Source organism: Rhododendron vialii, chromosome 9a (genome assembly GCF_030253575.1).
Source record: "Rhododendron vialii isolate Sample 1 chromosome 9a, ASM3025357v1".
Lineage (NCBI taxonomy): Eukaryota > Viridiplantae > Streptophyta > Magnoliopsida > Ericales > Ericaceae > Rhododendron > Rhododendron vialii.
The window spans coordinates 3,386,959-3,399,286 of NC_080565.1; the positions used below are offsets into that span (position 1 = coordinate 3,386,959).

Consider the following 12,328-nt stretch of genomic DNA (forward strand, 5'->3'; position numbering starts at 1 on the left):
TAAGTATATAGTATGTCATTGGCTGATGAACGGGTCGGATTTGATTTTAAATAAATGAGTCGGGTCAATTATGTGTAATTAAACTCATAATTAATGGGTTTAAATGGGCCAATGACGCATTAAAAATCCAATCCATTTTCAAGTTAGTCAATTTGATCCAAACCCGCCCATTTGACACCCCAACCTAGTATTTGATAGGTCGGCACATATAAATACCTAAGCATCTCTCTCATACATGTATAGGCGGTAGAACTTGAGACGCTGGTTCGTGTTTGTGCCCTACGTTCATGGCGATGAAGAGAAAGCATATTTCGTCAGTCATAAAGGGTCAGTTTTTATGCAAACTACAGTATCTTTTTCTTAATTTGTTACTTTAATGTACTTTTATTTACGTTGGGATCGAGGTTATGAATCCCGTACCGCACCGGCCGGAAAAATTTTCAATGTGGGTACCACGTGGTGTCCAATCGGCGCATCCGAGTCGTCCATTGCATTTTTGGATAGCTTGGATTTGAAGAGAGAAAAAATGAGAGAAAGTGTTGGGGTGAGAGGAGCGAGAGAGTTTCAATCCGAGCCGTCCAAAAGTGTATTGGATCGGTACCATGTGGGATATACCCACCCAGTACCGAAATATTTCTCGTACTGGTCGGTAAATACTGGTATTGTCTAAATCCGATATCCCCTCTAATTTTGTTTCGGGTCAAATATCGATAACAGGATACGGAACTGCTCCTAAATTTATTTTTTTTCTTCAAGTACCAGACAATACCGGTTGTTCAAATACCAGTCGGTACCGGACAAGTACCGGACTACATTTTATTTTTATTTTTAATAAATAAATGTGTATATTATACTATAAATTCTTTTATGTGGGAAAATGACACTAATGTGTATATTATGCTTATTTCTTTTCTTTTTTTTAAACGAAAGCTAACTTTTTGCAACATGCCCACGAAGCCTGAATGATATAATCAGTTTCCGAAGTATGTAATTTTTCTTATAACCTTAGGAGCTCTCTAGCTATGATTTGTGGCTGTGCACATGAGACGAGTTTAGATTTGGAAAATTGTTTATTTTTTTCCTTCAGATTGTAGATTTTGGATTCTCTCTGAATGAGCCTAATTCTTCAAAATTGGGTGTCTGTTATCTTCATTTCTGATCTCTCCAATGAGAGAAGCATCAAGTTCTTGAATACAAATAGCTATCTAAAGTATGGTTAGTAGTTTGTGAAACTTTTTGTTGATGGTGTTTTCTTCCAAGTCGGGTGGCTCAAGTCGAAGCTGCTTCTATTGTGTTGTGCATGTGATCATCAATCGAAGGATATCTACAGAAATAAAAATGAAAATTTTATAGAACTGTTATACGGGGTGGAGTGTTGTTGGCCTATCAAGAAGCAACAAGTGAGTAAGATGAGTGTAACTAAAATAAGGATGTTGAGGTGGATGTATGGTAAGACTACGAAAGAGAATTAGAAATGAAACTATTCGTTAGATGGTAAGAATTGTATCTATAAATGATAAGTTGAGATAAAATAGATTATGATTATTTGGACATATTTACCGTCGACCTACAGACCCAGTAGTCGATAAAAGTGACATAATAGTACTTGATAGTAGACTACGGGGAGAGGGAAGACCTAAATTGAATTTGGATGCCGTGATAAAGAAGGATTTGATCTTACTAAATCTAAGTAACAAGATAGCCCTTGAGTCCTCGACAGAGCTCAATGAAAAAATAAGATTTATGTAACTAACCCGAATTAATTGCGATGCAAATCTCCATTTGGTTTGGTTTCTTCTTCCTTTATGACCAGATTACATACCTTCTAAATGATTTAATTTTTAAGAACAATAACGTCACATATGAATTGTGAGATCGTCCCCATATTTATTTGTTTAGTTATGCTTATATTTTTTTGGGGTTTTGCCCGTTAGAATTTATGTAATAACTCGAGAAAATGGGATATGTCGTCCATGACCTTGCCAGAAACCTTGCCGTTAGACAAAAGTAGATCAAGAATGGAGCTCTGCATGCGGATGGCGAAACAACTGCTGCTCAAGGAGGTTGAAAAAAAGGGCGATTACGAGAACCTTGTGTTGTCGCCATTGTCGATCGATGTTGTTCTTAATATGGTGGCTGCGGGATCAAGGGGTCGCACTTTAGAGAAGATGCTAGGCTTGCTTGGTTCCAATAACACTGAGGAAATCAGATCGCAATCTATGGAGATGATGGCGATGGCAATGGACGAGGATGAACCGGTTTTGTGTTTGGTCAATGGAGCTTGGTTCGACCAACGTTTCACTCCGACGCTTTCTTATAAGGACAATGTACTCAAGGGTATCTACGGTTGTGAGGCCAAGACGGCGGATTTCATGACTCGGGTAATTTTCAGGAGAATGAGTTGTTTCAAATAAAACTGTCAAATATGTCTCGTTGTTGATTATTGTTATTACATCTATTGCTATCTCATTAAGTTATCTCAAATAAAGCTTAGAATTGCATGTCTATGACTTTTTTGTGTACATATTGGTATTGACTCTTGAAGGGCTGGATTTTCCATATAGGGTGATGAAGTGGTAGATGAAATAAACTCATGGGCTGAAGCTGCATCGAGAGGGCTTATAAAAGATATTCTCCAACGGGGCTCCCTATCTCGAGACATGGGGCTCATCCTTGCAAATGGTCTATACTTCAAAGGAAATTGGAAGCATGATTTAAAATTTGATGCTAACCTCACTAAAAATAGACCTTTCTATCTTCTCAATGGAGACACTGTTTCAGTTCCTTTCATGACAAGCCATAAGAGATATCGTCGCTGTAGATCTTTTGATGGTTTCCAAGTCCTCCATATCCCATACCAAAGCAAGAGCAAGCAATTCTCCATGTACTTCTTTCTCCCAGACGAGCGAGACGGATTGCAGAATCTTTTAGAAAAGGTCATTTCTGATTCCGGGTATTCGCATGAGTACCGATGTCTTAGCGAAAAAAAGCTTGACAAATTTTGGATCCCAAAATTTAAATTCTCATTTGATTTTGATGTTTCATCGACCATGGAGGAGATGGGAATGCCATTTCCTTTCATGGAAAATCCAGAAGACTTTGCTGAGATGGTGGAAATTCCCAACGGGCTCAATGTACCAAGGATGTTTCAAAAGGCTTTTATTGAGGTAGACGAGAAAGGCACAGTGGCTGCAGCAATTACTTTGTGTTCTGCTCCAGGATATTGCCCGGGCCCCCCACCAAAAAACACAAGTTTTGTTGCCGATCATCCTTTCATGTTCATGATTATGGAGGCGGCATCAAGGTTGGTTATTTTCACAGGAGCTATACTCGATCCAAGCAAAGCCAAATGATTTTTTTCTCTTCTTTATTTTTTTTTTCCAATCTTCTACGTATTTAGGTAAAATATTATAAATTCGGATATGGATACGGATTATCTTTGAAAGTCCTGTTTTAACATCTTGAAATTCTAGATGTGTTGATAAACAGCTTAAACATGAAGTATCATAAGACTTTTTTTTTGGGTAAGTGAAATTTTATATAACCCAAACACAAGCAAGAAGCTATAAGGAATCAACAGTGACATCCCCTAGCCGCCTATACATCAAAAGGTCCAAGAAAAGACCAAAAACAACTCAAAAGGAAACTATATATGAACAGTTATTTATAGAAAAAATTGTAGAATCTAGGAGCCAGTCATCGCAAAGTCTCCTGTTTTCAACGTTGAATTTGACAGATGACCAAGAGCTGACCTTAGCCCTCACAGAGTTGAAGACCTCATCCACAATCCCATCAACATCTCTAGATTTGCCTTGGAAGATCCTATCATAAGATTTTCCTTTCACTATCGATCATTTTTTTGCCTAGTGTGGAAGATGATGAGATGGAACCCAGATTTCATTCGCTGGAGTGTGGAAGGAGCCGTCTCTAATGGAGACGGCTTCTATAATGTTTTTCAACACGGTGTAAGGAATAATGGCGGAAGATGAGGCTTTTGTTGAAATATGGTAAGCTTGATTCCTTGCTAAGGAAAAAGATTGCAAAGAATGGCAGAAACTTGGAATGGATTAAAGAAAAACGTGGATGTATCCCAGCAGCCTCTGCAGACCAAAGAGCATCCATGTTGATAGCCAAGGCATGTGTGGCATTAAAGGCTGGGAAGAAAAAGTCTCCAAGCCATGTTTGGAATAGTGATACTCTATATAAATGGATGCTTTGGCAGTGCATAGATATAGGGAAAAAGAGAGCAAGATAGAGAGAGAGGAACAGGGACCCTCCATAGGGGGTTTTCCCACCAGTGTAGTGAATTTATGTGTGAGAAAGAGTGAGGAGAAAAGAAACGGAGAGCGTGAGGGCGTGGGAGCAACCCCAGATGGGGGTTCTCCCTCATAAGCTATGTATTTGTGCTTTGTTGTAAATTAATAGATAAGAGTTTGTTTAGTGCATGAATGTGTGTCGCTTCCGCCTTCCAACAGCTTTTCACTTTCTAAAGGAGAGACTGTTTGCTAAGATACAAATAACTCGAGACCAGATTCCAGCAACCGCGGTGGCACCTTGACTAATTCCAGCAACGAAGCTTTACTTTTGCGAGTACGTTTCCTAGGAGATTTTTAGTTGGGTCCATGTTTAAGTAACTCGCTCGAGTTATTCATTATCGGAATTCTGCTTATCGCGTCGGGGTCTGAGGCTAATTGTAGGCTAAATATTCGATTTTCAAAAACTAATTCATTATCGGGTGGGAGTGTTATCACTAAAAATCCAAGTGCCCGAGATAATAGAAATAAATTAAAATGGACGGTAAGAAAATAGAGTTAGTTTTTCGTCGAAAATGTGCTAACTCGGGCAGTCTTATTATCGTCTTCGTTAGTAGCTAGCAGGTTTACTAGTCTTGGGTCATAAAATTTCCTCCGCGATGATGTGTTCCTCTTATCAGAAATTTCTGTAAGTAATTTGATGGATTTAAACGGGCAATGATGATCAAATTGAACAACACCTCAATAGTTTAGGTCTACTTGAAATTTAACAAAGCAACCTATAAATTTCATAGAATCAAACCAATCTGAACCTTTAAAAGGGGATTCAGTTTCGATTTTGAACCATGGCTCGCCTGAAATTGAAATATCATCTCCATAAACTATTTATAAAGTACTTAAAATTACGTATGCAAGTTAAAATCAAATCTTATATTAAAACAAGTCATACAAATTATCTTATATTGAGGTAAATCAAATCTTATATTAAAACAAGTTACATAAGTTATACAAACTGTCATCAAAACTCAATAACATCAATCAACTAAATAAGAGTAAAATGCAAATTATTAGTAAAAGAATAGGGCCATATAATAGAATATTAGAATAGAAAAGTAGATACCGAGCAAAAAGAGTGGAAATCGATTGACTAAGCTCAAGCCGTATATATTTAAAGTAGTGAAAATATGGGAATATGCTATCATCATATATAGAAGTTCATTGAATTAATCTTGGAAGTGAAATAATAGGGTTGTAGAATGGAGCATTACATTAGGAAATTAATTTTATTCTGTGCATCTAAACAAGTTATGTATATATGTACATGTGTTATACGGTTCAGGATGGATTAGAACCAAAATCGTTTATGTAAATCTATAGACCAACCATTTAACACGGTTTCTATTTTTATTAAAATTGGAACCGAACCACATTGCTAGAAAATCGAACCAAACCATTCGGTCTAGATTTGTGTGGACTGGATTCACGATTTGATTGTTATTTGCTAACTATTAATTACCAAATTCATAATCCGTAAATAGTGGTTTAGTAATTGGTTTGCTATAAAATTGGACCAGTCTGGTCCATGCTCACCCCCTACCCTTACTTTTTTCTTAGAATCCAAAGAATTTGATTTTGGAATAACTTACACGCACCTTAACTAATCATGAGAGACCATAAATGCACCGTTCATTAGCAAGGGCTCCATTTGAAGTTGGAGCAGATGCTTTGTACGGACCAGCCCAAAGGAGTTGATAGTAATTCAAACCTAATAACATAGGAGAGAGAAGACCCATAAATCCAAAAATTCCTAAATCCTAAACGTTGACCACCAGGCCTTTTATGACATTGTGTTTGCTAGAATTTATGCAAGGAAACAAATACTCCGTACAATATAGACACACGTCTGGTGGGCCCAGAAGGTATTTTTTCACAGAAATGATACACCCACTGCACCCTCACCCACCGCGCCGCCCACCGCACACTCGCCGGGCCCACTCCGACCACCGGAGGGTCGATCCGAACCGTCCAAAAATTCTAAAAAAAAAAACCAAGTGGGTCTATGTGAGAATTAACGGCATCTGACATGTGTAAGTGCTCGATCTAAACTTCCATTTTTTAATGGCTCGGATCATCTATTTTTGGAAGTTCAGATCGAGCACTTACACATGTCGGATGCAGTTAATTCTCGCGATGACCCACTCGGTTTTTTTTCTAGAATTTTTGGACGGTTCGGATCGTCCGTGCGGTGGCCGGAGTGGGCCCTGCAAGTGTGCGGTGGGCGGCGCGGTGGGTGAGGGTGCAGTGGGTGTATCATCTCTCATTTTTTTAATCAACCCAGAATGACTTGGATATATCAGTAATTTTGATTAGAGTTGGACTTTGATTAGAGTTGGACTTAGGAAAGAATTCTTCTTTCCTCGTATGGATTGGTTTGGCTCGGTTCGGTTCGGTGCCTATAAGAACGACTAGGGTTCTGCTTCTTGGAGATTCTCTACCACGTCCACCCACGACAGAGAACACGGCTGCTCCGAACGAAAACGAGTGAGAACTGAGAAGAGAACGGCTCTGGCCGGGCAGAAATCTTGTATTCCTTGTAAGTAAGACTTGTCCTTTTCAATGGAGTTTATTTATTTCATCAACACATATATTTCACTCCACGAGTGCTGGCTAATTTTTGAATATTACAAAAAATATTAGGGTAAAAGTTAAAAAAAAAAATTACCTTTTCAATTCTCTTATCGAGACGAACGAACTAATAGAGATAAAAAGTTTGTCACAAAACAAACAAATACAAAAAAATTTTGAACTGGGACAAAAAAAGGTCAGCTGACTTTTTAATCCAAACCTAAGTGGTGGCTTCAGCGAACACAATGAAGACCAAAACTGTATAATCGATGCAATCATCACCTTTTAGACAATTCTCTGATGTGGCCTCTGACTCATCGTCAAAATTACGTTACTGTTTGGAAATGCAAAAAAAAAAAGAAGTAAAAACCTGATTTTTTAAAGTTTTTTTAGCCTTTAATTGCTTCATTTTTAAAATTGAGTTTTAATCATAAAATTTTATTTTTTTGAATCCCCTTCTTGAGACAAATGAGAGAGGGGGAGAGGGAGAAGAGAGGGGAAGGGAAACAAAAGGAGGGGGAGGGGGGGGGGGGGAATAACGGATCGGGTCATCGGGTCAGGCGGGTTTGGGTTTGGCTTGACCCATATTCGATTCAATCCGTTTTTTTACTCATATTTGACCTACCCATATTTGACACACAATCCGTTTTAACCCGCCCAAATCCGCTCAAACCCACCCGTTTGCCACATCCACTTTTTAGTGAACCCATATATATATATATATATATATATAGACACGCACTCCATAATTCGTACGTTTAAAGCCCAGTGGGCTCAGTAAAATCCTAGTATTAGATGGGTCGGAACATATAAATACCTAAGCATCTCTCTCATACATGTATAGGCGGTAGAACTTGCGACGCTGGTTCGTGTTTGTGCCCTACGTTCATGGCGATGAAGAGAAAGGATATTTCGTCAGTCATAAAGGGTTAGCTTTTTATTCAAACTATCTTTTTCTTAATTTGTTACTTTAATGTACTTTTATTTATGTTGGGATCGAGTGTTAGAATCGTCACACACACACACGATTTGAGTATAAAACAGTAAAAAAATCAATACAAAGATATACGTGGTTCTCAAAAACTGGAGACCTCGACTGCTATTCTTATTATCACATTATGAAATAGAGTTTACAACATAGATTATTTATACCTACTCTATTCTAACCCTAACATGATATTTGGTCTGTATCCCAAAAATACTCTTGCACAATACCGTACTATACCGCGGGACACTCCCCAAATTACGGAACACTACTGGATCATCGGTGATAGGCCAGATGCACTGCCTGTTAGGGGTGCAGATAACCTTCAGTAGTGGTTTAGTCCAGGGGTGTAGAGTGGAGCCCCCACGGACCGTAGCGGAAACGATATTTCAAGGATTTGGGGTGTAATTTACACATAGGACCCGACCTATTTTACAATGTAGTTTGTATGTAATTAGTTTAATGTGTTTTTAGAGAAAATCAGAGAGGCGAGAGAAAATGCAGGTCTCAGAGAGATTGCGAGATGATTTGTACTCTTGATTTAATTTCATAGTGGATTCGATTTCATAGATAGTGTGGCTCCCGTGATTTTTTCTCGCGTTGAGGTTTTCCACGTAGATCTTGTATTCGTTCTTTTCTTGTTCGTTACGCATTATTTCTGTTTGCTTGCTATTTCTGTGATTCTAATTTCCAAGATCAGTAAGGCGTTATGAATTGAACAAGGATTTCAATTCCTAAAAACGCCATCGCTCCGCTACGCTTCACTCGATCCACTCCGCTCCGGCATTTGGCTTTCTTTCTAGAACTCCTTAGTATCTCTTTATACTTAACATATGAACCACAATTCTAATATCAAGGTTATGAATTCCATACCGCACTAGCCCGAAAAAAATTAAGTGTCGGGTGAGTACCGTGTGGTGCCCAATCGGCACATTCGAGTCATCCATTGCATTTTTGGACAGCTTGGATTTGGAGAGAGAAAAATGAGAGTGTTGGAGTGAGAGGAGAGAGAGGGTTTTAATCCAAACTATCCAAAAGTGTATTGGACGGGTATCACGTGGGATATAATCACCCGACACTGAAAAATTTCTTGTACTGGTCGGTAAGTACCAATATTATCTAAATCCGATATCCCCTCTAATTTTGTGTCAGCTCAAATATCGATAGCAGCATACAGGACTACTTCAAAAAAAAAAAAATTTTTAAAGTACCGGACAAATACCAAACTACATTTTATTTTTAATTTCAATAAATGTGTATATTATACTATAAATTCTTTTTATGCGGGAAAATGACACTAATGTGTATATTATGCTTCTTTCTTTTCTTTTTTTTAAACAAAAGGTGACTTTTTGCAACATGCAAACGAAGCCTGAATGATATAATCAGTTTCCGAAGTATGTAATTTTTCTTATAACCTTAGGAGCTCTCTATGATTTGTGGCTGTGCACATGCGACGAGATAAGATTTGGAAAATTGTTTTATTTTTTCCTTCAGATTGTAGATTTTGGATTCTCTCTGAATGAGCCTAATTCTTCAAAATTGGGTGTCTGTTATCTTCATTTCCATGTCTGATCTCTCCAATGAGAGAAGCATCAAGTTCTTGAATACAAATAGCTATCTATATAAAGTATGGTTAGTAGTTTGTGAAACTTTTTGTTGATGGTGTTTTCTTCCGAGTTGGGTGGCTCAAGTAGAAGCTGATTCTATTGTGTTGTGTGATCGTCGATCGAAGGATATCTACAAAAATAAAAAGGAAAATTTTATAGAACTATTATACGACCCACTATGCAATACGGGATGAAGTGTTGGCCTATCAAGAAGCAACAAATGAGTAAGATAAGTGTAACTAAAATAAGGATGTTGAGGTGGATGTGTCGTAAGACTAAAAGAAAGAATTAGAACGAAACTATCCGTTAGATGGTAAGAATTGTATCTATATAGGGGATAAGTTGAAATAAAATAGATTATAGTTGTTTGGATATATTTACCGTAGACCTGCAGACACAGTAGTCGATAAAAGTGACATAATAGTACTTGATAGTAGGCTAGGGGCAGAGGGAAGACCTAAATTTAATTTGGATGCCGTGATAGAGAAGGATTTGGGCTTACTAAATCTAAGTAACAAGATAGCCCTTGAGTCCTCTAAAGAGCTCAATGAAAAAATAAGATTTATGTAACTGACCCGAATTAATTGCAACACAAGGCTCGGTTTGGTATGGTTTCTTCTTCCTTTATGAACAGATTACATACCTTCCAACTGATTTCATTTTTAAGAACAACAACGTCTTGCCTTTCACAAATGAATTGTGAGATCGTCCCCATATTTACTTGTTTAGTTATGCTTATAATTTTTGGGGTTTTGCCCGTTAGAATTTATGTCATAACTCGAGAAAATGGATATGTCGTCCATGACCTTGCCATAAACCTTGCCGTTAGACAAAAGTAGATCAAGAATGGAGCTCTGCATGCGGATGGCGAAACAACTGCTGCTCAAGGAGGTTGAAAAAAAGGGTGATTACGAGAACCTTGTGTTGTCGCCATTGTCGATCGATGTTGTTCTTAATATGGTGGCTGTGGGATCAAGGGGTCGCACTTTAGAGAAGATGCTAGGCTTGCTTGGTTCCAATAACATCGATGAAATCATATCACAATCTGTGGAGATGATGGCAATGGCAATGGGTGAGGATGAACCGGTTATGTGTTTGGTCAATGGAGCTTGGTTCGACCAACGTTTCACTCCAACGCTTTCTTATAAGGACGACGTACTTAAGGGTATCTACGGTTGTGAGGCCAAGACGGTGAATTTCATGACTCGGGTAATTTTCAGGAGAATGAGTTGTTTCAAATAAAACTGTCAAATATGTCCCGTTGTTGATTATTGTTATTAGAATTGCATGTCTATGACTTTTTTGTGTACATATTGGTATTGACTCTTGAAGGGTTGGATTTTCCATATAGGGTGATGAAGTGGTAGATGAAATAAATTCATGGGCTGAAGCTGTATCAAGAGGGCTTATAAGAAACTTACTCCCACAGGGCTCCCTATCCCGAGAGACTGCGCTCGTCCTTGCAAATGGTCTGTACTTCAAAGGAAGTTGGAAATATGATTATAGATTTGATGCTAACCTCACTGAAAGCAGATCTTTCTATCTTCTCAATGGAGACACTGTTTCAGTTCCTTTCATGACAAGCCGTATGAGATCTCGTCGCTGTAGATCTTTTGATGGTTTCCAAGTCCTCCAAATACCATACCAAAGCAAGAGCAACCAATTCCTCATGTACTTCTTTCTCCCAGACAAGCAAGATGGATTGCAAAATCTATTAGAAAAGCTCATTTCTGATTCTGGGTATTCGAATGAGTACCGTTGTCTTAGCGTAAAAAAGCTTGATGAATTTTGGATCCCAAAATTTAAATTCTCATTTGATTTTGATGTTTCATCGACCATGGAGGAGATGGGAATGCCATTTCCTTTCCTGGAAAATCCAGAAGACTTTGCCAAGATGGTGGAAATTCCCAACGGGCTCAATGTACCAAGGATGTTTCAAAAGGCTTTTATTGAGGTAGACGAGAAAGGCACGGTAGCTGCAGCAATTACTCTGGGTCGACCTGTACCAGGATATTGCCCGCCCCCTCCTCCAAAACACACAAGTTTCGTTGCCGATCATCCTTTCATGTTCATGATTATGGAGGAGAGTTCAAGGTTGGTTATTTTCACAGGAGCTATACTCGATCCAAGCAAAGTCAAATGACTTGTTTCTTTTTTTTCAATCTTTCAAGTACTTACGTAAAATTCGAATATGGATACGGAATATCTTTGAAAGTCCTGTTTTAACATCTTGAACTTCTAGATTTGCTGATAAACAACTTAAGCATTAAGTATTATATAAGACTTTCCTTTCAGCCTGGTGTTGGATGGGAATGGTGATGAGATGGAACCCAGATTCCATTTGCGGCGGCACCTTGACTAATTCCAGGAACAATGTTTTACTTTTGTGAGCATGTTTCCTAGTATTGTTGGTAATAAAAAAAAAAAGGAGAAATAAATTCTTGCTAAAATTGGCGCGCATGGCAAATTGCAATCCCCACCTTGAATGAGTAACCCGCTCATGTATGAAAGTCCTATCCGCGTTTTGGAATTCTGCATATCGCTTCGAGGACTGAGCCTACTTGTAGGCTAACTAGCGGATGCCCGTATCTAAATGCACGCCGGGATATAACATAGTCTAAACTTAAATAAACTATTTGTTTTATCCCGTTTCTATACGCAATAAATGCAATCTCCACAAAGCGTCAATTATCATTTTGAGATATTTTTCTATTTGATCATTAAAGATAACATTTACGTAGAGATAAATTGCGTAAAAAAATGAGTATAGAGAGATAGATTTGTGAGGAGAATATTATCTGCAATTTTTTAAAGCCGTTCTGTTTTATAAAATAGATTAATTAATTTTCAAAAAC

General features: G+C 38.1%; 2 protein-coding genes across 2 annotated transcripts; both read left to right on the top strand.

Moving 5' to 3' along the window:
* Positions 1-200: 200 nt before the first annotated feature.
* LOC131301983 (serpin-Z10-like) lies at positions 201-3,524 on the top strand. Its single transcript, XM_058328523.1, has 3 exons — positions 201-327; positions 1,987-2,381; positions 2,565-3,524. The coding sequence occupies exons 1-3, from the start codon at positions 288-290 to the stop codon at positions 3,351-3,353; spliced, it is 1,224 nt and encodes a 407-aa protein (XP_058184506.1). The 5' UTR covers positions 201-287; the 3' UTR covers positions 3,354-3,524.
* Positions 3,525-9,910: 6,386 nt separating this feature from the next.
* LOC131301985 (serpin-Z10-like) lies at positions 9,911-11,810 on the top strand. Its single transcript, XM_058328526.1, has 2 exons — positions 9,911-10,682; positions 10,825-11,810. The coding sequence occupies exons 1-2, from the start codon at positions 10,320-10,322 to the stop codon at positions 11,614-11,616; spliced, it is 1,155 nt and encodes a 384-aa protein (XP_058184509.1). The 5' UTR covers positions 9,911-10,319; the 3' UTR covers positions 11,617-11,810.
* Positions 11,811-12,328: the final 518 nt, after the last annotated feature.